Source organism: Osmerus mordax, chromosome 17 (assembly GCF_038355195.1).
Source record: "Osmerus mordax isolate fOsmMor3 chromosome 17, fOsmMor3.pri, whole genome shotgun sequence".
Classification (NCBI taxonomy): Eukaryota; Metazoa; Chordata; class Actinopteri; order Osmeriformes; family Osmeridae; genus Osmerus; species Osmerus mordax.
In genome coordinates this window covers 3568383-3592277 of record NC_090066.1, presented here as the reverse complement: position 1 = coordinate 3592277, position 23895 = coordinate 3568383, and the positions used below count along the sequence as shown (strand labels likewise).

The 23895-nt window shown below is 49.8% G+C and overlaps 2 protein-coding genes across 6 annotated transcripts in view; both read left to right on the top strand.

Moving 5' to 3' along the window:
• The first annotated feature begins 308 nt into the window (after positions 1 to 308).
• Positions 309 to 15056, top strand: LOC136960458 (kinesin-like protein KIF21A). The gene is made up of 32 exons (XM_067254961.1): positions 309 to 434; positions 668 to 817; positions 1082 to 1213; positions 1592 to 1759; positions 2224 to 2339; positions 2583 to 2778; positions 3273 to 3462; positions 3620 to 3683; positions 3795 to 3983; positions 4756 to 4803; positions 5363 to 5420; positions 5535 to 5643; positions 5755 to 5943; positions 6144 to 6343; positions 6432 to 6608; positions 6821 to 6972; positions 7071 to 7218; positions 7416 to 7610; positions 7690 to 7791; positions 7903 to 8068; positions 9373 to 9430; positions 9837 to 9891; positions 9996 to 10213; positions 10597 to 10803; positions 10965 to 10997; positions 11324 to 11460; positions 11846 to 12020; positions 12121 to 12279; positions 12555 to 12672; positions 12822 to 12992; positions 13314 to 13513; positions 13662 to 15056. The coding sequence occupies exons 1-32, from the start codon at positions 309 to 311 to the stop codon at positions 13690 to 13692; spliced, it is 4437 nt and encodes a 1478-aa protein (XP_067111062.1). The 3' UTR covers positions 13693 to 15056.
• Positions 15057 to 17321: 2265 nt separating this feature from the next.
• LOC136959874 (copine-8) overlaps positions 17322 to 23895 on the top strand; it is a 51137-nt gene continuing 44563 nt past the window's right edge. For 4 of the 5 annotated variants that reach the window (XM_067254082.1, XM_067254083.1, XM_067254084.1 and 1 more), the window contains exon 1: positions 17338 to 17419. In XM_067254082.1, the coding sequence (XP_067110183.1) occupies positions 17343 to 17419 (77 nt within the window). In that variant the 5' untranslated portion in view covers positions 17338 to 17342. Of the gene's footprint in view, positions 17420 to 23895 lie in introns of all 5 variants that reach the window. The other variant, XM_067254081.1, reaches the window with a different exon arrangement.

Genomic DNA, 23895 nt, shown 5'->3' with positions numbered 1-23895 from the left:
CTCTTTTTTCCTCTCTCTCTCTCTCTCTCTCTCTCTCTCTCTCTCTCTCTCTCTCTCTCTCTCTCTCTCTCTCCTCTCTCTCTCTCTCCTCTCCCTCTCTCTCTCTCTCTCTCTCTCTCTCTCTCTCCTCTCTCTCTCCTCTCTCTCTCTCTCTCTCTCTCTCTCTCCTCTCTCTCTCTCTCTCTCTCTCTCTCTCTCTCTCTCTCTCTCTCTCTCTCTCTCCCCTTCCCATCCTCCGTCTCCCCTGCAGACTGGTTCAGGAAGACGTACACCATGGGCACAGGGTTTGACGGTGAGCGTTGGTGAGGATGAGCTGGGCATCATCCCGCGGGCGGTCAGCCACCTGTTCCGGGGCATTGAGGAGCGCAAGCAGGCGGCCTCGGAGCAGGGAAGACCAGTGCCCCGAGTTCAAAATCAACGCCCAGTTCCTGGAGGTACTGTACGAAGCTTAGCACAGTGCTGGTAGTATAGAGACTAGGGCTAAGGACCTTCCCAGGTTAGGCAGTAGATGATGATCTTGAAAGAGCATTGTGATCTTTAATAGTAGCAAAACTGAATTTGGTAAACTATGCATTCTATGTTATGGTAGTTTTTTTCATCGTTGTTAGTACCTTGTTGCTACTGCAAGTCCTGACTTCCCGTGTTCCTGGCCCTACTCTCCCTCCAGCTCTACAACGAGGAGGTGCTGGACCTGTTCGACTCCACCAGAGACATGGAGGCCAGGAAGCAGAAGTCCCACGTCAAGATCCACGAGGACGCCACTGGAGGCATCTACACTGTGGGGGTCACCACCCGCACCATCGCCTCAGAGGCTGAGGTCAGAGCCAGTCACACCCAGGAGCAGTACGGCCGAGGGGGGAGAGATGAAAGCAGATCATGAGCCTGTAGTCTGTACCAGTGGGACAAGGAGAAAATGTGGTTTTCTCGTGTGAAAGTAATGGGCATAAATGTTTATCATCAAGCAAACGAAAGTTTCTCATGGAGCTAAGAAGCCATTTTCCTACCTCCTCCCTCCCTCCCTCCCTCCCTCCCTCCTCCCTCCCTCCCTCCCTCCCTCCCTCCCTCCCTCCTCCTCTAACAGATGATGCAGTGTCTGAAGCTGGGCGCTCTGTGTCGTTCGACGGCCAGCACTCAGATGAACGCCCAGAGCTCCCGCTCCCACGCCATCTTTACCATCCACCTGTGCCAAGTCCGCGTCTGCGCACCCGACAACGTACGGGGCACTCCCGCGTCACATACACATCACACACACACACATCACACACACAGGCTCCACAACGCTGGAGCCTGCTGGAGGTCTCCGGACTGGAGCCAACCAGAACCAGGGCTGCCCAACCTCCCACACACAGCTCCCCAGGACCAGATCACAGCTGGGCATGATATCACTCTCCACTCCCCCTCATCCCCCAACGACACAGCCTTTATCCACAGCTACAATGAGCCTCTGTACTTGTGGTCAATATGCACTATTAAAAGTCGTTGACTAACTGACGTCTTACTGAACATGAGTCGGAGGCTAGCTTGTTTGCAGTATCTCCCTGCTGTCTGTTTTGTACTTTTCTAATCCCTTCTCCTGTGATCTGCTCTCCAGGACAACGAGACAGACAACCGCCTGGCCAACGGCTCGTCAGAGATGAACGAGTTTGAGACGCTGACGGCTAAGTTCCACTTTGTGGACCTGGCAGGTTCTGAGAGGCTGAAGAGGACTGGGGCCACAGGGGACCGAGCCAAGGAGGGCATTTCCATCAACTGTGGACTGGTACGACAGGACTGAACTGGACTAGTCTGGTTTGGTCTGGACTAGTTTGGTCTTAACTGGACTGGACCGGGCCAGACTGGTCTGAACACTTTGTGTTAGACAGTTTTAAGTGCTAGCCAGAGTTGCATAGTGGGCACTTGTACAGTAACTGGTCATATTTGGGATCCACCTGTTATCTTGGTAGCTAGAGCTTTATATAGGAGTGACACTGCCCCCTGCTGGTTGGAACATGTCATGGCCATATTTTTGTTACATTTACATTTAGTCATTTAGAAGACGCTCTTATCCAGAGCGACTTACAGTAAGTACAGGGACATTCCCCCTGTTGAAATGAATGAAAGACTCTGGAGCAACCCATAGCATGGTCACCTTCCATTGACAACTTTCTCATCAACTCCCGCCAGAATCCTCTTTCCAAACATCCATTCTCTCTCTCTCTCTCCTATCTGTCCTGTGGGATGTAGCTCGCCCTGGGGAACGTGATCAGTGCTCTGGGAGATAGGAGCAAGAGGTCGAGCCACGTGCCCTACAGAGACTCCAAACTCACACGGCTGTTACAGGACTCCCTGGGAGGAAACAGGTATGTCTCACTTCCTGTTTGCCGTTCTGAACTTCCTGTCCGCTGCTCCTATGTTCTACCCCACTGGTGGAAAGAAATGAATTGTGGAAACCTACTGTATATGCTGTAAATTAAATATGCAATTGTGCCTTGATCATCATCCCTGATAATCTAGCCTACTTAGTCTCACAATTGTCAATTGTAATTATTCCTATAGTCAAATGATTGCTTTCTTACGTGCATGTTGTGTGTGTGTTTTCACAGCCAAACGGTGATGATAGCATGTATCAGCCCGTCTGACCGTGACTTCATGGAAACCTTGAACTCCCTGAAGTACGCTAACCGAGCCAGGAACATCAAGAACAAGGTGATAGTGAACCAGGACAAAGCCAGCCAGCAGATCAGCGCCCTGCGCACTGAGATAGCCCGGCTGCAGATGGAGCTGATGGAGTACAGGACGGTGAGAGGGAGGGAGGGAGAGATGGAGGGATGGAGGTGGGATGGAGGTGGGATGGAAGGGGGGATGGAGAGGAAGAGAGAGGAAGGTATTGAGGTTGTGGTCGAGGAATAGAGGGAGAACAGATTTAATCAAGTACATTTACCATCACTGTTGAATCAGCTGCAGTTCCTGAGTGTTCTCTGGAGTATTCTACTTCCTGAGTGTTCTCTGGAGTATTCTACTTCCTGAGTGTTCTCTGGAGTATTCTACTTCCTGAGTGTTCTCTGGAGTATTCTACTTCCTGAGTGTTCTCTGGAGTATTCTACTTCCTGAGTGTTCTCTGGAGTATTCTACTTCCTGAGTGTTCTATGGAGTATTCTACTTCCTGAGTGTTCTATGGAGTATTCTACTTCCTGAGTGTTCTATGGAGTATTCTACTTCCTGAGTGTTCTATGGAGTATTCTACTTCCTGGGTGAATGTGACGCCTGCTCTCCCCCGTGTCTCTCCTGAGCAGGGCAAGCGTACGATGGGTGAGGACGGCATGGAGGGCATGAACGACCTGGTCCAGGAGAACTCCATGCTGCAGACGGAGAACAGCAACCTGAGGGTGAGGGTGAAGGCCATGCAGGAGACCATCGACGCCCAGAGAGCCAGGCTCACACAGATGGTGTCTGACCAGGTCAACCAGACCCTGGCCAGGGCAGGTACGCCTCCTGTGGGGACGCAGCACTGGGGAGGTGGGGAGGACCAGGGGAGATTGGGGGAGGAGTGTTTTGGAAGCATTTGGTGGGAGAGGGACGGGGCCAAATGCTCAGTGAAGAGTTTTTTTGAATCTAAGCTCATTTTGTGTCCTGTTTCCAGGTGAGGGCAATGAGGAAATTGGGAACATGATTCAGAACTACATCAAAGAGATTGAGGAGCTCAGGTAAAATGCACCGCAGCAGTGTTTCTATAAACACAACTGTACTGTGACCGCTGGGCGCTGGCTGTGTGACAGCCCTGTATGCTGACGTGGGTGTCCTCTTCAACCGCCTAGAGCCAAGCTGTTGGAGAGCGAGGCGGTCAACGAGGGTCTTCGGAAGAACCTCTCCCGCGCCTCCACGCGCTCCTCCCTTTACGGAGGCCCCGCCCTCCTCGCCCCGGAGAGAGAGGCCAACGACGTCATCGAACTTGCCAAGAAAGACCTGGAGAAACTCAAGAAGAAAGAGAGGAAGAAGAAAAAGAGGTGAAGTCTGCACTGTAGCCGGTTGTTGTTGTGGCGCCTCTCTCTCTGTGTGTGTATATTGTTATTGTCCATTGCCATGGTGCCCTTTGTGAACTGTTGTGTTGTGATTTTAAATTGTTATTTATGGTTTCAAGCTATGTGTAGTATATATACATATATGTTCCCATACAACCATGCAAACACACCCAGTAAACTAGACATTAGTTTATCTTTGAACAAAGCCTTTAATCCGTCTGAGACTGTTAGTTGGACGGAGGTGACGTGGGGGGTTAGAGGAGACTGGTGAGGGGCCAGGGGGATTTGCACTGTTGCCAGGGTGAGGAAGCATGTCCTGGTGTGTTGTGGGTAATTAGGCTCTGCCCTCCCAATGTCTCCTCTAATCACCCAAATATGACAACAGTTATGATGATGAGTTTTTAACAAGCTCCATCATGTTCCAGATCCACACGGGTCCCTTTCTCTCCCCTCGCTCACTCTCCATATCCTTCTCTAGCTCTCCCATTCTCTCTGTTTCCTTCTTTGGTCTGGTGGCATCGGCTCGCTGTGTTGGCAGCAGTCCTGTAGCCTTAGATCAGTCGTAGAAAGACACCGTATGATCCAGCGGACGGTAACAGTGTCACACTCTGAAGCTCACCTGGTCTGTCTTCTGCCGCTCTCTCTCCCTCTCTTTCTCTCTCTCTCCTCTTGGATAACCTGCCTCCATCCTCATCCTCACCCCCACCTTCATCTTCATCCCTGCCCCCCCCATCATTTCCGACCTTTGACCCACAAGACTGCTGCTTTTGGATAGAAGCCACCAGGAGGAGTTTAAACCTGCCAGGTTTGAACCACCCCCCCCCCCTCTCTCTCTCTCTCTCTCTCTCTCCCCCCCCCCTCCTCTTATAGTATTGTGTGTATATTTTTGCTCCTCCCTCTCAAGCCTAACTAATCCCTCTCCTAACTAACATAGCCTTTGCTCCTTCAGGTAATTGTCAGTCCTGAGGTGGGGGAGCCAACTCACAATCTCTCACTTCACCCCTCCTCACCCCTACGCTCTGTGCTTTGTCAATCCCTGTAACCAGAACATCTAAACCAATCACCTGCCTAGCTGTGCTGAAGTTACCTAGCTACTGTGCCGCACCATTGACCTACCTTCCCTAGCATCTCCCAAACCCTCCTTAGTGCTGCTGGTGGCCCAGAGCCACAATCGGTGACCGGACTCAATCATTTACTAACACTGTCCCCAAGGGTGATTCTCCTAACCAACACCACAGATTTGAGTTCTGATCAAGGTTCTAACCGGATGTATTGTTTACAGTTAATTGATCCTTGTGTGAATAAACCTTGTCGTGCTCCTGTGGGGGGGATGGATGTGTAACGTCAGCATGTCTGTGTTGCAGTGTGATCAAGGAGGTCCCAGACAACGAGCAGGAGAGAGGCAGTGAGGAGCCGGAGGCGGTATGTCCAACATCCTTTATGAATTACTGTTCATGATCAGGGATCAGGCAACCCTCTTCTTATGCCAAGAGTGTGTGTGTGTGTGTGTGTGTGTGTGTGTGTGTGTGTGAACAGGAGACTAGTGACCATGAGGAAGGAGACGAGGCAGAGGCAGAGGAAGAGGACTATGAGATGGAGGCAGAGGACAGTTCCGACGAGTCGGACTCTGAACTGGATGAGAAAGGTACATGTGTGTTCTCTGTCTGTGGGAGGAGGAGTCTGTGGAGGTGTGTCTGTGCGATTAGTACTGGGTGTCAATGTGTCCTTACATCTGTGTGTGTGTGTGTGTGGACAGAGAACTTCCAGGCGGACCTGGCCAACATCACGTGTGAGATTGCCATCAAGCAGAAGCTGATTGACGAGCTGGAGAACAGTCAGCGTCGCCTGCACACGCTCAAACAGCAGTACGAGCAGAAGCTGATGATGCTGCACAGCAAGATCAGAGACACCCAGCTGGAGAGGGACAGGGTGCTGCACAACATGGGTACGCAACACACACACACTGTGGAACTATACACACACGCATGCACACTGTGGAACTATATACACACACACACACACACTATGGAACTATACACACACACATGCACACTGTGGAACTATGTACACACACATGCACACTGTGGAACTATATACACACACACGTTTACAACCACACTCTGGAACGACACACTGCCCCCCCAGGCTCTGTGGAGACCTGCACGGAGGAGAAGGCTAAGAAGATCAAGGCGGAGTACGAGAAGAAGCTGAGCTCCATGAACAAGGAGATGCAGAAGCTGCAGTCGGCGCAGAAAGAGCACGGGCGCCTGCTGAAGAACCAGTCGCAGTACGAGAAGCAGCTGAAGAAACTGCAGCAGGACGTGACGGAGATGAAGAAGACCAAGGTAGGGGAGATACGTGGTCACATGGTCACATGGTCTGGTGTAGTGTAAACATGTGGCGTGTGATGGTCATGTCCGGTGTGTTCCTCAGGTGGGTCTGATGCGTCAGATGAAGGAGCAGCAGGAGAAGAGCAGGGTGTCAGAGTGCCGGAGGAACAGGGAGATCGCCTCTCTGAAGAAGGACCAGCGCAGGCAGGAGCACCAGCTCAGACAGATGGAGGCTCAGAGGAGGCAGCAGGAGCTCATCCTGAGGAGGAAGACTGAGGAGGTGAGGCTGGGGCCGAGGCTTGAGGCTGGGGGCTGAGGTTGGGGGCCGGGCTGGGGGCTGAGGCTGTGGCCGGGGGCTGAGGGCTGAGGCTGGGGTCTGGTGCTGGGGCCTGGGCTGGAGGTAGTGCTGTAGTTGGGAGTTAACGACAGGCTTGAGCCTCTTTCTGCCTGTGAGGTTGGGATGGTGGGCCTCACCAGCTGTGTGTCCTCCAGGTGACTGCTCTGAGACGCCAGGCCAGGCCGGCCTCAGGGAAGGTGAGCAGGAAGGTGAGCCTGCCAGAGCCCCTCCAGGAGCTCTCCCACCGCCCCTCCCCCACCCTGGGGAGGCTCCACCCTGCTGGGATCACGGCCCCCAACGGCACCAGGTACAGACACCAGCTCGCCTGTGTGTGTACCTGTCAATGTCCTGTGTGTGTACATATTTCCCTGTGTGTGTGTGTGACCTCTATGTTGCCCCGTGCAGCAGGAAGTCTCCAGTGAGGATGGGCAGTGCCTACTCCACCAGGACAGCCCGGGCCAAGTGGCAGTCTCTGGAGCGCCGCGTCATCGACATCATCATGCAGAGGATGACCATCTCCAACATGGAGGCCGACATGAACCGTCTCCTCAAGGTAGCCAATCACAGTTCAGTCACGTGACTGACACCAGGATCTTCACCACCCACAGCAAATCCTCAATGTGGAGACCTTGATGAGGGCTACAGTTTGTGTTTACCTAAACTAAAGTTTGCATCAGGCTGTAATGTAGGCTCAGTGACTTCATGGCCTCTGCCCCCCCCCCCCCCCCCCCCCCCCCGTCCTTCTCCCAGCAACGTGAGGACCTGACCAGGCGCAGGGAGAAGGTCTCCAGGAGGAGGGAGAAGCTGGCCACGGAGGGGGCCGATGCTGACCGGTCCCTGGGCTCTCTGAACGAGGAGCTGGAGTCTCTGAGCGCCAACATCGACTACATCAACGACAACATCGCAGAGTGCCAGGCCAACATCATGCAGATGGAGGAGGCCAAGGTGTGAGGATGAGGAGGGGGATGATGATGAGGATCATAAAGAGGAGGAGGAGGATGATGATGAATGTGCTGCTCTGTAGGAGGAAGGTGACACGGTGGACATCATTGCGGTGATCAGCTCATGTAACCTATCCGAGGCTCGCTTCCTCCTGGACCATTTCATCTCCATGGCAATCAACAAGGTACCTTTTTCCCATGTGTCTGTGTGTGCAATTAAGCGCTGTGCTGAGTCCACGTGTGTGTGACTATATTTGGCGTGTGCGAGCGTGTGTCTAACCCGCCTCCAACCCTAGGGTCTCCAGGCTGCTCAGAAGGAGTCTCAGGTGAAGGTGATGGAGGGCAGACTGAAGCAGACAGAGATCAACAGCGCCACCCAGAACCAGCTGCTGTTCCACATGCTGAAGGAGAAGGCTGAGCTGAACCCTGAGCTGGACGCTCTGCTGGGGAACGCTCTGCAAGGTACACACACACACTCACACACTCACACACACTCACACACACACTCACACACTCACACACACTCACACACACACTCACACACTCACACACACTCACACACACTCACACACTCACACACACTCACACACTCACACACACTCACACACACACTCACACACTCACACACACTCACACACACTCACACACACACACACACACTCACTCGCTCAACCACCTCTTCATCTTCACTTTATTTTGCGTTCAGCCTCGGTATAGATTTATTGCTCTCTGGAAAAGTTCAACAGAACACAATTTACTTGTTTGTGTCTTTGGAATTGATTAAAACAAGGAAGTACTAATTGATGAAGGAAACAGCAGACCATTAACGAGAGAGACCTGAGGCTGAACTGGAAGATAAAGTGAGCGGTCTTGCACCTTTGGTTTGACGTCTGATTTTGGTTTCTTTGTTGTTTTGTTTTTCTGTCTGGCTGTATTAAAACAGAGCTAGGTTACCTAGCAGTGGGTAAGTAATTGAGACTGGCACAGTACTGTCCCAGAGAGCATGGCACTCCCCCCCCCCCCCCCCCCCCCCATCCAGCCTCCACAGCCTCCCCCAGCCTCCCTCCTTCATCAGAGACTAACCCGGTTATTGAAATAACAATGCCATGAGGTGCATGAGAGTGTGTGCCCCCTACTCTCTCTCTCTCTGTCTCTGTGGATAACTACCAGTCAGACGCCTATGAGGATCTGACTACTACAGATTAGTACTAGTCTAAAGCTGAGCTCATGTCCAACAGCCAGGACATATTTTTTACATATTATATATTTTAGGCTATTTGCAAACATTCTAAAATAGCTTAAAATGTTGGCTGGTGTGGTGTATATATCCATCCTAAACCTGTAACCCTGCCCTCCCTTCCCACTCACTACTACTGTACCCTGTCAAGATGGACGCCACAAGACTATGCACATGGAGGGACTGCATCAGACTAATAAAACTGGTTTTATTTGATCTTGGCCTTAATCTCACCTAGCTCATACCTCGTTGCACTATACTAGACGTATGACCTCTGACCTGTGTGTGTGTGAAATTCAGAACTGAAACCCAAACTGTATGAGTCTGGAAAACACTGCCTACTCTCAGAACATGCAAAGGGTCTATGTTAAAAGTTATGGTTGTAGATGATTGATTCCAGTAGTAAGTTATGATTTTCTACATGCAGGATGCAGTTTTATTGTTTAGACGAGATGTTGTGTTGTAAAGCTGTTGGAGCAGTCTGTAACCCGGTACTGTGTATGTTCCTCCTGGTGTTACCTTGGACCAGAAAACGGAGATGAAAGCAGTGGTGATGACTCCACACCCAGTCCTGCTGCAGAGGGAAGGTAAATGTCCTCGTCATGCGTGAATGAGTTTTCAATTAGTACAATTGCATTGTGTACCCTTCGAATTAGTTCCTAGAATGTGTGTGTTCTGAATGTGTATTTTCTTATTCTGTATTTTTAAAATTGTATATTGTTTTTATTATGTGCTATTGTAGAAAGGCTCATCCAGGGACGGGAGTTGAAAATTAGCTTTTGCTAGAAACTCTATGTGCATCACATCAGCTGCAAACTTTGCTCTGTAGCTATGTTTAACTGCATTGTCCCTGTCAAACAATCTAATAAATAAATGTGTGAATACTAAGAGTCTGAAGCTGGTTAAAGTAATTCCAGCATGACTCAAAGCCTTGACCAGGCAGTAGGACAGTGATGGAGGCTGAAGGTTAAAACTGCTCGTCCATGTTCCCAGCTCGCTGGCGTCTGACCTGATGAAGCTGTGTGGAGAGTCCAGGCCCAGGAGCAAGGTACTGGATCAAGTGCCACTGCACTGATAGGCCGAGCTCATAATTGATTGAAAAAGTAGTTGATTGATTGGTTGACTGACTCCTTTGACCAATCGCCCCCACAGGCCCGCAGGCGGACCACGACTCAGATGGAGCTGCTGTACGCCAGCTCAGGGGAGCCCTCCTGCGACTCCCCCACAGGGGACTTCTCCTCCCCCCTGCTGGCCCTGGGGCTGGGGGGGAGTCAGGATGGGGGAGGGGAGATGGGGGCCGCGGCCGGACTCCCCCTTGACAGGGACATCACTGTCTCCCCCTCGGCCCAGTCTGCCAGGATAGCTGGCCTGTAAGTCTGTCCAGTTACACCCTCACCTGCCTCTAATGTTCAGATGCTGCCCCTTCCTCACCCCCCTCAGTATTTCCCCCCTGCAGGCCCCCTCTTGCCATGCCCCTTAGTGCCACTTCCCGTCTATTTAAAAGGGAGTCAGATGGCTGAGTGGTGAGGGAGTCGGGCTAGTAATCTGAAGGTTGCCAGTTTGATTCCCAGCCGTGCCAAATGACATTGTGTCCTTGGGCAAGGCACTTCACCCTACTTGCTTCGGGGGGAATGTCCCTGTACTTACTGTAAGTCGCTCTGGATAAGAGCGTCTGCTAAATGACTAAATGAAAATTTCCTGTCTATTTCTCTCTGACTCTATATCTTCCCCTTCCCCCCCGCCTCCTGTGCAGGTCTGGAGCCAGGTCTCCCACAGGTTCTGAGAAGAGGTCTCTGGAGCGTTCCCCTCTGACCCGCAGAAGGATGCTGGAGAGGGGACACACGCCCACACACACCCCCACGCCCCCCCCACACACGCCCGCCATCTCGCCCACACCTCCCCCTTCACACACGGCCCCTGTCCTGGAGGCCAAGGCCAAAGGCTCGGACACCAAACCACTGTAAGAGCGCTGGGACTGTCCTCACTGCCACTGCATGCCCACCTGAGCGAGTAGTATAACACTGAGCAACTAAGTTAACTCATCTGAATACAAATTATTCTGAACCTTCTTTGATGTTTTCCCCCCCGTAAGTAAATTGACTTTCTGTGTTTGTATTGAAGATTGGACGAGTCTCCAGTATTCGAAGGTCACAGGTAAGTCTTCTATCTCAGTCTTGTCACACCTATCTGCTCATCGGTCCAACACTTGAACGATAACAGCAGAGCTGTATGGACAGATTGTGGTGACCTAACCTGGTAGGGAGTCAGGTGGCTGAGCGGTGAGGGAATCGGGCTAGTAGTCTGAAGGTTGACAGTTCGATTCCAGGCCGTGTCAAATGACGTTGTGTCCTTGGGCAAGGCACTTCACCCTACTTGCCTCGGGGGGAATGTCCCTGTACTTACTGTAAGTCGCTCTGGATAAGAGCGTCTGCTAAATGACTACATGTACTAAATGTAAGTGGCTCCTGTTTCCTCCCCAGGGGGGTGATCAACCCAGTGTCGGCCCCCAGAGGCAGCCGGGCAGCCAGGCTGCAGTGTGTCCACGTGGCTGAGGGCCACACCAAACCTGTCCTCTGTGTGGACGCCACGGACGACCTGCTCTTCACCGGCTCTAAAGGTCCATCTCTCTCTCTCTCTCTCTCTCTCTCTCTCTCTCTCTCTCTCTCTCTCTCTCTCTCTCTCTCTCTCTCTCTCTCTCTCTCTCTCTCGCGTGTCACTAGCAGCGCGTCATATCACGCAGTAGGGGCACACCTTAGCAGAGCGGGCTATTTAATCAGGATATCGCTGCACTCTGCTTTGTTAGTGCGACACAGGTTGCTTTCTGTTAATCTGCTGCCTCCGCCTCCACCCTTGGTTCTGTGTTTCCGTTGTACCGTGTGAAATAAAGTATCAAGTAATACATACTGAGTCCTCCTGCCTGACCATCACTCACCTTGTCTGTGGATCACAGGCAATTTACTATGACGCTGTTATGAAACTGTGTGTGTGTTTGTGTGTTTCAGACCGTACGTGTAAGGTGTGGAACTTGGTGACCGGGCAGGAGATCATGTCTCTGGGTGAACACCCCAGCAGTGTGTTGTCAGTCCGCTACTGTTCCAGCCTCGTGTTCACCGTCTCCACCGCCTACATCAAGGTCTGGGACATCAGAGACTCAGCCAAGTGTATACGCACACTCACGTGAGTTCTCCTGCTCATATGCCTTCACATACACACTGTGATCTTAGTGTGTCCTAATACTGACGCTATCCTAATGTGTTTGTGTGTGTGTGTTCTCCAGGTCTTCAGGCCAGGTGTCCACAGGGGGCAGCTGTGCGTCTCTGAAGTCCCTGACGATCCCCCCAGGAGAGAACCAGATCAACCAGATCTCTCTGAACCCCACGGGGTCCTTCCTGTACGCAGCCTCGGGGAACTCTGTCCGCATGTGGGACCTGAGGAAGTAAGGAGGCTGGAACCAAACGCCTGGGCTTCAACACTGATACAGCAGAGTAGCTTAGACAGGGATCCTAACTGTTTAACAGTCAGTTGTGACACTGTCTAGTTCTGACTCGTGTTTACTTCTGACTTTGAGGATGATAAGCTCATGTTAGTAAACTGATTTTGTGTAGTGTTATAAATCACTTGTAGGTGTGTGGTAAAAGGCTACTTTTCTGAGCTGGTTAGAACTGTAAACTGTACTGGTGGCGTCCTGACCTCCTGCTGTGCCCTCGGCAGGTTTGTGTCGACGGGGAAGCTGACCGGCCACCTGGGTGCGGTCATGTGCCTCACGGTGGACCAGATGGGGAACGGTCAGGATGTGGTCTTCACAGGCTCCAAGGACCACCACATCAAGGTACACGCACCACGACCTGACCACTCCTGCCATCTGGCACGTGTAGGTGTGTGTGTGCGCCTGTCCTCCCTCACACATGTGCCTGTGTGTGTGTGTGTATGTACGTGTGCCTGTGTGTGTACATGTGTGTGTCCCTGCATGTGTTCCAGATGTTCGAGGTGGCTGAGGGGGCCCAGGGCAGCGTGACGTCCTGCCACAGCTTCGAGCCTGCCCACCAGGAGGGCCTGGAGGGCCTGCTGGTGCAGGGAGACAGCCTGTACACCGGCTCCAGAGACGCCTGCATCAAGAGATGGGACCTGACCAGCAAACGCCTGCTGCAGGTAGCCTGCTCTCCCTCACACACGTGAAGAGCCCACAGGGACTCCTGAGGGAGCTGTCATGATACATGCTTTACATGGCTCAGAAACAGTATAGGTATGTGACAGGTGTGTGATATGTGAAGTGTGTGAAACGCTTCTGATATGGGCGCGCTGTGAAGACGTTATCAGCTGTCAGTTGAATATATGTAAGAATACAACACAGCACACCTTTAACTTGCCAACCCTTCTTTGCACGCGTGGCGCCTTGGTGTTTGTGTGCGCTGGCGACGTTGAGGGCTCTCGCGTCCTCCTCCGCTGACACGGTGCGTTCCCTCCAAACAGCAGGTGTCGGGCGCCCATGCAGACTGGGTGAGTGCTCTGGGGGTGGTGCCTGGCAGCCCAGTGCTGCTCAGTGCCTGCAGAGGGGGGCTGCTGCGTCTCTGGAACGCTGACTCTCTGGCACCCCTAGGGGAGGTGAGGGGACACGACAGCCCCATCAACGGTTTGGCTACCAACAGCAGCCATGTCTTCACAGCGTCAGAGTGAGTGGAAGCAGATCAACTGTGGGGTTACTATACGGCTTTGCTTCTTTACGTTTCTGCTTCCTAAAATTGTGTGTGTGTGTGTGTGTGTGTGTGTGTGTGTGTGTGTGTGTGTGTGTGTGTGTGTGTGTGTGTGTGTGTGTAACAGTGACCGGACAGTGAAGATTTGGCAGGCCTAAGGTGCACAGAAGGAAGATGGTCCACTGATAGAACTGGACTCCGGGAGAAGACCAGAACTAGGAACTAGCACTTTCCACTACAGACAACCAGACCTGCAATCTCCAGCACTGTGATCGCTCAGCGACTGATTCCTTATTCCCTCTCAGCCTAACCAACTCCCGGCTGTGATTGGACATGACTCGATAACAAACTCACTCTGCACATGCTCAGTAGAGCAAGTCCCCGTCTCCCAAATGAGATGCGAGGTGATAGGTGAAAGCATATTGTGTCCATGACTTCATTTGGACTGGAAATGTCAATCAGATACCAGGTGGGTTGGTACACATCTCAAGCAGGGTGATCTCAGCATCCCTCTCCCTAACCACCAGCAAGACATTCATACTGACGGTCTCGACAACCCACAATCCCTAGAATCCATATTCTGCCGGCTGTGTGTTCAGATATATCTGTCGTGGTGAAGGATAAAGACTGAAGGACTGTGACTCACAACCCAGTTACTGCCAAACATTGGGAGAAGAGGCAAGCTTTGCAACAGACAACATTTCCCTTTGTCAAGAGCCCACAATACGACATGAACACATACACACACATTCACACGTACCTCTGTGGTTCTTGGTGTGGTGTGAGTGGGTCTCACTACATTCAGTCTCCTCTGCTGTAGACACATAGACGTCGTCTTGTCCCACCATGAAGGAACACAACTCCTGTCAGGCCGTATCAACGACAATGTGGGTCATGTCACGTGGTTTCCGATATCTGTTATCTTCTCCAGTTTGATTTGATTTGAACACTGTGATACCTGTCCCTTCCGTAGGACATTCTGTGTGGCCAAAGGGCTATGTTTTCCTGTCCAATACGCAAACAAATATTACGAGTCGTTAATCTGTTCCTGTTGTACTTCTGAAGTATACCTCCTCTGTGGTCTTACTCAAATCATGAAAAACGGGAACTGTTTTTTATCGTTTTTGTTCTTTGTAAAATGTTTATTTATTTAGGTTACATATTGACAACTTCTTCCGTTCCAACGCTTCCAAAGTTCCAATCTTCCGTTTCCAACTGTCCTTCTGTCTGAACCCTTTTTGAGAACATTGTTGGAAGTCTGGATTGAGTGCACTTTGGCCTGCACAATATGGATTGTTTTCCATAAAGCTGTGTGTGTGTCTGTTTGTGTGGGAGTGTGTATTACCAGTGCCTGTAATTCATCTCATACTGTAGATAGAGAGCAGAAGCACTTCCTGAGCAGTGTAGACTAGACCCAAGTATTCCAATAATGGGATTTTTAATTGGTGTTCTTGACCACAGCTTTATGTAAATAATATATTGTAAGCAAATTCTGACTTTGTAGTTGATTCCCATCAGATGCAGTGTGAGAATAAATGTAATTTGTCAAAATGTAATGTATCCAGTGTCATTTCTCTCTTCAGGGACATAGGATTGGCAACATATTGTTGATGCTGTACTGGCACATTACCACCTGGGGGCAGTATGATATAGTTTAGAGAAACAAAACCCTTTCTTCTCTATCACTCTTGTTTTCTTCTTTTCATAGACATAATCGAACATTCCTCTAAACGTTTCATAAGATTGTGTTTACTTATTGATAGAAATTGTGACATTTCTATATTGGTTTTAATATCTCAAATAGTCCACAGGCTCAATCTAAACAAATAAAACTCACTCAAAAAAAACAAAAAAAAACCATGTTTGACAGGATTAACATTTTATAGTTGACACTGATTGTTTACGTTTAATATGGTTACATGGAAAGGCCTGTTTCCCCTCTACATTAAAGAACCGCTTTCTCTCCGTCGCTATCAGTCGCAGAGTTATTACAGCAATAAACAGCTAAAGATGCATACACGCTGTTTACATTTTGATTTAACTGAGATAAGTGGACACATGCCCGGTAGTACTGTCACTGTATTCCTGGAATTTAGAATTTCCGATAGCACCTAAGTTCCATGACGAATAACCCTGATGGGACGTGGCATGAGTTCTTGAAATAAAGCAGACGTCTTGCGCTGTCAGCATGTTCTCACAGGGCCTGTACCCTGCTTCCTCCTCTTACATCCTGGACCCAAGGGTACTGGATCACCGGGCCCTGGACCTCACATCATCTACAATCAATCAATACACACACCCAGGAGACAGCTCTGTTGTGGGATATAGATTTAACCAGGGATGTATGTGCACATGCATGTGTGTTGCATGTGCTTGTTTTTTTCACATGTGAGTTTGAACATATTGACCTTTATTAAATCGTCTAAGAACTTGTTCTATCAGACACCCCTCCACCACACGATTCACCTACACATTTGCTATAAATCCTCAGGGGAGGGTGCATGTCAATAAAGAATGGGTGGATGGAGTCGCAGAGGAAGTATGGAATGAGAGATGGATTGTATAGAGTAGGGGAGGCTCGTGGGAGGGCAACTTAAAAATCCTTATGTTCAGGAAACCAGTGATATCCCGGCAGTAAACAGGTTTACCATGACGACGGCTGGTTCCAACTGTAAGGAAACATACCACTCTTCTTTTTCTCTTTCTGTCTCTCTCTCTCTCTCTCTCTCTCTCTCTCTCTCACAGACACTAAAACTCTAGCTTTCTCTCTCTGACACGAATATTCTTTAATTCTAACTCTCTCTTCTTGCACATACACTTTAATTATCTCTCTGTCTTGCACACACACACACTCAGGTATTGAATACCACGGTGAAAGCCACATTGATTGTGCTGAGAGTCACGTACGTGTTTCGAAACACACAGGGCTCTCAAGTCTCATGCATTCGCCGTGACACTCATGCATTTCAAGCATTTCTCACGCTGAGAACTAAGGGTTAACTTGCCCCACTATATACAATGAATGGAACTTGAGAGCCCAGGACATATTATGTTATACAAGACTCAGTGTAAGGAATAATAAATTCAATATTATACATGGAAGTACACATTCTCTCATTTCCGTGACCCAGGGTTATGCACTAGCTTTCTCTCTCTGCCTCACTCCCTCTTTCTCACTCCCAGTCCTAGTCCTTCAATGTAATTGATATTCATCAGCATGTTTGTGTTGTGCATGTGTCAATATAGATTACTGTTGAACAGTAGTAAAAGGATGCATGAACTACAGTGGAAAAAAACACTGGTGTGTGTGTGTGATTTACTGGAACTCTGTGGGCATCACTTACAATGACTCTTTCACATGATGGGGTGTGTAGAGATGTTTGTCCAAGGGACTGGCCAAGGAAACACCAGCAGAGAGCTAAATTAGGAGAGTTGGTCACGGATAAAACATACTGAGTAATGATGGTTTCACACCAGGATCTAATGTCTTGCCTCTAAACGTGACACAAATACCCCACACAACCAAACGCAGGCAAGCATGCGCCGTTTCTGGTGATTGGATCAGACTGCTCTGGAAATATTATTCTAATCGCGGCATTCCTACATCCTAGCACAGAGGCAAGTAGGTGACGCTGGCACTGTAGTGGAGTGACATCACCCCGCCGCTAGTAGCCTTGGAGCCGTCCTCGCGCTCTCACATGCACCCTTTCGATTTTAGCAAAGGAGGTGTAGTTTACGATAGTGTCGTTGGGGAGGAGGCTGGACGAAACCTATTTTTTTTTTTACAATGAACAACAGTTTTCTGAACATGGCGTCGATAGGAGACTTCGACCCGCTCAACGCGTCTATCCCCGCCACCAAAGTTGAAATCACAGTATCGTGCAGGTAAGAGAATGGGTAAGGGTCCGTCTAACCCATTTTTTGGTGGCAGGGTTTGGACACGTGTGTGAACATTTAAAGGACGGCATTTTGGAATTTCCCAGAAAGTCTTAACTCTCATAACAAGTTCAGGTCCTACGTGTAGCCCAATGTAAACCGAAAGGGATTTTTGAATACTGTTGAATACTATTGAATACGAGCTGGTGATCGACTGATCACCAGCTCGAATGGTTGTTTTGTCAGAGATGATTATAATCAACTAGAGTAGTAGCCTAATGTATGTTAGGATAGGGTGAACATTGGGGTTGGGGCGGTGCTGTCACATATGTTGACGAACTTGTATTAATAGGCAATGCTAGATATAAAATACTAGGCATGAATAATTCCAACAGTTGAAGTTTAGCGCTGCTGCCTCAGAATCTGACACTTTACTGACAGCTTTTGTTTTGACGCTCGTTTGTCCGTGATCTTCTATAATCATTATTTAATCACAATAACTTAACCTGCAGTTGGTTACCTACATCAAACAGTCATTGTCATTGATAGTGTAGGATACGTTTCACTCGCAATTGTTATGGGAAAAATCATTTAATATGTGCGCAAAGGACACAGAGCTAGAAGAAGTAGAAGCGTGACAGATGATCGCCAGTAGGTGTGGCCTAATTGTTTGTTTCACTCTAATATAAGTCCTTGACAACAGGAGTGTTGGATACTTCTAATCACTCAGACCGAGGTGCGACTATTGCAGTTTAACCAGCTCAAGTTTCATCTACTTCATCCTCTATATCTAATGTTGTTACAACTGGTGTCGTGGTGAAAGTTTTTATCCAGTGGCAAATTTTCAGACTTTCAAGTACCCTTTTCACATTAGGGTTGGTGAAGAAGTGGGTATATTGCAGAAGAGGCTATAATCCATACACAGTGTGTACAAAAAGTACATGGATTACAGTATGGTAGGCTGCTGTACAGTTGAGAACAGTAGACTACTGTAAATCGACAGTTGGCTGTTCAAGGCTAGGGAGAGAGTGTAGTCCTACTGTATAGATGCATGCTGATCCTGACTCGGAGGGGAAAACCTGCTCACTCACACCTCCAACACACACACACTCTCACTGACTGAAGGTGGAGGGGGCTGTGAATGTCTGTGTACTTCTGCGCATGTGTCCATTTGTGTTGCATTAACACCACCACCTTCCAGAAAAGTAGGGAGTGAGATGTTCGTTGCTTCTATGGTTACGGCCAGGTGTGTGTGTGTGTGTGTGTGTGTGTGTGTGTGTGTGTGTGTGTGTGTGGGGTGTGTGAATCTGTACTCGGTGGTGTTAATGCATGTGAGTGTGAGTGTGTGTACGTGCGTGCAGACTGTAGTGATGTGATATACTTTTACTTCAGAACGCTTTGTTCTTTTCCTGAGAAGACAGAAAAGGTTGTTAAGATGTCAGATGTTAGTCCCAAAATATGTTTGTGTGAAACTGTCAGTTTGGACATGTGCGCTTTGCTTGATCTTCAAACAACCATTTTGTTTCTCTCCCACTTTTGGTTCATTAAGATCCTTTGCAGCCAAATCACTGAAGTCAGTTAGTCAGCAGTTCTAAATCAGAGTGGATCGACCTGTGCCAAGACTGAAGTAAAACACTGGCTTCTGTCCAGCTGTAAGCTGAAGACAATGTTGTGATTGATTTTTGCGCCAGCCCCTGATCAATACCAGAAGCGGTTTGGGACACTTCAGTACTTTTATGGCACAGGCTCCCAAACCTAGCCCTGGCTGTCACTGGCTTCCAGCTGCAATATTTCGTAACAATCATTTGGTTGGAAGCTTCTATCGAAGTTAATCCCAATAAGGTGCACATGAATATAGAACAAGGCTTTATTATTTTGTAAACAAGGGTTAGCAGCATAGCTCTGAAATAAAGTAGAATAATGAACATTTTGGTGTGTCTGCTACCCTGACTGACTGGAATGTTAGCTAACTCAGTCTGTATTTAGAGCATAGTGACTCGTGTTTTTTCAAAGTCACTTGTAAATAATTCACTGCTTTGTTTGTGAATGGGGAGCAAATGCAACCTTCTGTTATTTATTATGTTTTGCTCGGCCCAGATGAATAGTGTTAATTATCCATGCGTCCATGTTAGGGTCCCACTCCTGGAGACTCCATGGTATCTGTGGGTTAGGGTGACTGCATCTCTCCTCTCTCTCTCCCTCTCCCTCTTTCCTCTCCCTCTTTCCTCTCCCTCTTTCCTCTCCCTCTCCCTCTCTCAAACACTCAATGGTTTCAGAGAATGAGGAAAGGAATTATGTATAGTGATTTGTAGAAGTGGAGCTAATGGCAGCTCAATGAAAAGGGCCACATGTGTGGGAGTAGTTAGAAGTGAATGGTTATTTACTTTCTATTCAACGCCCTGCAGGCTTATAGCCCCTCTACACACCACACACACACACACACACACTTGCAAGCACGCGCACACAATGCCCATGACCTCTGATTGGTCAGACAGGCCCTACAGGAACAGTGTTGACATTGATAATGCTCCGTGCTCATCTGCCTGCTTGTTGACACAGCAGGACTGAGAGTGTCTCTCAGTCTGTGTTTACAGACTCCAAGACTCAGGCTCCTCCGGGCCTCCTCCTGGTCCCCACCCAGAGGAGAGACCAGACCTGTTCAGAAAGCGCCTGGCAGGACTGATCCAGGGTCAGCCGAGCCTTGTGAACAGGACCGTGTGACCCATCTGACCACAGATCAGTGCTCAGAGAGAGCTGTTGTAGACCCCCCCCCACCCGACATGTTCAGGTCCGTGTTCCAGCGAGGCGCAGAGGCCGCGGCGCCATTAGACATCTCCTCAGTTGATCCTGAGTGGCGCGGAGCAGGAACCCAGCAGGATCTTGAGAAGGGCCGGATCTAGGCTTAGTCTCTCGTCAGAGGAGAAAGTACAATCTGGTTTAATGCTGCCTAATGGGCCCAGCGGATGGCTTTAATGCATGGTAATGGCTGGGGAATGGCTGGGCTGACTTAATGATCACTGGGGTTTTATACTTAGTTACAGTCGCTGAGTGGCTAGGTGGACTTTGGGCCAACAATCATTGCTCCGGCCCTGGCTATTCTAAACAGCAGAACAAGGAGTTTGTTCCTCCTGGTGGTTCACAGGGTAAGGGACGTGTACAGTTCCCTGGTTTAGATTCCGGCCCGGGCCATTTCCTGCATAACTTCCCCACTATTTCCTGAAGCCAGAAACAGGCCAAACAACAGTATCAACAACAAGGAATTTGGATTTGTTCTACTTGGCCTGTGTGAGAGTGAGTATCTTGATCTTGGGTATCAACATGACTCTTCCCCTTGTGACCAATGTGAATCACACTGCTGTTCAGGTTATCAGAAGCAATGGATGGTATGATGTCATTCGAGTGTTCCCGTGTGTGTGTGTGTGTGTGTGTGTGAGAGAGAGAGAGGGGCCACTGCTCTTGAGAGATGCAGTATCATTCCGATGTTGTGGTGTCTCCGTGTCTCTGTGCTTGTTCGGGGACATGTTTAATCAGCACCAGCACAGGTGTCACCACTGAGGCCTCGTTACCTAACCCTAACCCTATCCAGCTGGGTCTCTCTCTCTCTCTCTCTCTCTCTCTCTCTCTCTCTCTCTCTCTCTCTCTCTCTCTCTCTCTTTTTATCCCCCTCTCTCTCTCTCTATCCCTCTCTCTCTCTCTCCTCCCCCCCTCTCTCTCTCTCTCTCTCTCTCTCTTCCCCCCCCCCAATCTCACCAGTGTGATTGACTCCCAAAATGTCCCCAGAGTTAGGTATCCCTCTTTCACTCTTGATATCTAATCAATTCTCAGCAAGCGTAAACATTGCCTTGAGATGACAGTGATACTGAATTTGAAACTACCCCCCACCCCCTCTCTCTGTCTCTCTCTCTCTCTCTCTCTCTCTCTCTCTCTCTCTCTCTCTCTCTCTCTCTCTCTCTCTCTCTCATTGTCCTTCAGTCTTGCTTCCTCCCTCTGAAGATGGAAATGTGTGGTGATGTACAAACCAAACCCACGTAAGCCTCTCTAACCAGTGTTCAGATGTCAGAGAGGTCCATACAGTTCAAACTCATTTGCTAATGGCTTGGCTGGGCTCCGCTGCCTGCCTGCCTGTCCTGGGAGCTGCTGGCTGGGCTCCGCTGCCTGCCTGCCTGTCCTGGGAGCTGCTGGCTGGGCTTGGCTGCAGTGAGTGATGGGCTGATGTGGGTTGGAATGGAGAAGGTAGAGAAGCCAAGCGGGGGATGTTCCCGGCCAGGCCTGGTCCTGGATGCTGTTCAGATGGCAGTCACAAGACATCAGTTCAGGATCAGTCTTATCAGCTGCTGAAAGAGGCTGAGGAATGTTTACAAACAGGTTAGATGACCGCGGTGCTTCCTGGGGGTTGTTTTCCTGGTAGGAAGTCAGTTTAGGTTTTTTTTTTTCTTCTTAAGAATGGCAAAAAAAGGAATTCATATTATTTACCCCCAGCTGTGTAAACAAAGTTAATAATTGTGTGTGGTGAGGGGATGGGGTGCATCCCTGTTCTACTGGGTGACTCACCGTCACTGAGAACTGGGGCTTCACACCTCCCAGAGGCATTGCTGATATTCATACAGGCTCCTTATGTCACGCCACAAGCCAACGGGTCAAGCCCACAAAATCACACACACTCATACGCACGCACGCACACACACCACACACACGATATGTATAACACCAACTAAGTTAATATCACATCATCTACTAAACCTCAAATCTATTTGTCTGCTGGTGCAGTTGCCAATCTACTAAGCTACAGGGGCTGATCGATTAGCCCTTTTAACAGCAGAAACCCGACCACTCTCATCTTGACAGTGGAGGGGTATTTTTGGAGCTCCTTTTCCAGTGACTACAGGAAATGATTTCCTGACCTTTCTGGCCTATAAAGATCTAGTAATGGTCTGTATTGAACAAGCACGTCTGTCTGCTTTGAGGGGAGATGCAGACCTGCTGTGCCTTGTTCAATACCAGCCAGAGAAAATAGGATCGACACAAAGGATGTGTCAGTCCGTGAGAGGAGACTGAAAGACAGGCAAAAGACTGTCAAGCCTCTGCATGTACTTCTCCTACATTTAGCTGGAAACAGTGGGGAGCTGAATGATTTCGGAGGAGCATGCAGAGGTAATAGCAATCAGTAGGATGGGGGGTATAGTGTAAGTAATCATTTTTGAAGCCCTGAAGAAGTGTGTTGTGTTTGTGAGTGCGTGCAAGAGTTTGTGTTGTTTGGTAATGCACCTGCGGACCGCTGTGGAGGCTGGGGCCCTGATAAGGTTTGGCTATCCTCAGGGGGGTCTGGGAGCGCGCACAGATCCACACTCTGAGGAAATTACTATCGACCAGGCTCTCCAATCCTGTCCTGGATAGGATTTTCTACATGCTGTGTGTGTGTGACTGTGTGTGTGTGTGTGTGTGTGGAGCCTGTCTGTGGAATGTGGAAGTGTACGCATGGTCGAGGGCGTGTGTGAAATGTGTGTGTCCAGTTGCGTGCGTGTGTGGAGCCCATGGACCACGCTGCACATGCAGGTCTCTTCTAGCCTTATGCTCACCCCCCCACACACACACACACACCTGCCACTGCTGAATCCACTGCCACTGCATCCACGAGTACTACCCCCCACAGCCTCCCTCCCCCTCTCCCCCACAGCCTCCCTTTGTTTAGATACAGGTCTGGTGAGTCACCAGCCCCCCCTCTGCTGCTGTTCTCTCTACTGGACCATGGAAGGGGATGCCTCGAGTCAGGAGACATCTGACAGTTGTGTCTTTATCTGTGCTCCATCTCTTAGTCTCTGTACCACTGTTAGACCCATGGATCTTTGTTTGTTTGTGTGTGTTTGTGTAGATGTGGCAGGTGTGTGTGTGCGCGCGCGTGTTCATGCAGCTCGGCACTCCACAGGGTAGTTCTTTGTTTGTGTGTGTGTGTAGATACAGTGTGTGTGTGTGTGTGTGTGTGTGTAGATACTGTGTGTGTGTGTGTGTGTGTGTACGTGCGTGTGTGTGTGTGTGTGCAGCGCCACACTCCACAGGGTAGTTCAGCCATACCTAGCGCTTGACTTAATGGCATGATATGGATCAGTAAGAGGGAAGGTCTCAAGGTTAACAGCAGCACAAAGCCTCCATACAGGCACCCTCTCAGCTCATTGTCTGCCCAGCACGACTGCTCCTCTCTGGGGCAGAGGGAGGCCGTGCTCCGGGGGGCTGGCTGGGGGCTGGCCCTGCTGCCTGGGCAGGGTGCAGGGATGTGGCCAGTGTTCAGGTGTGTCCAGGTGCAGGTATGGAGGTGTGAGTCTGGGCTTGTGACTCCTGCTGCCTCTGCGAGGCTGGCAGCTGCGGCACAAAGAGCTCCTAGTCTTCTGCTCTCAGGAGAACGCATGAACACACACACACACACACACACACACACACACACACATACAGTACACACACACGCTGAGGACCTTCATTCCACACACGCTCGC

Excerpts from the sequence above, each read along its gene's own strand:
- LOC136960458 (XM_067254961.1), top strand. The coding sequence starts at position 309 with ATGAGCTGGGCATCATCCCGCGGGCGGTCAGCCACCTGTTCCGGGGCA. Across the intron at positions 435-667 it reads TCAACGCCCAGTTCCTGGAG|CTCTACAACGAGGAGGTGCT; the intron begins GTACTGTACGAA and ends CTCTCCCTCCAG. Across the intron at positions 818-1,081 it reads CCATCGCCTCAGAGGCTGAG|ATGATGCAGTGTCTGAAGCT; the intron begins GTCAGAGCCAGT and ends CTCCTCTAACAG.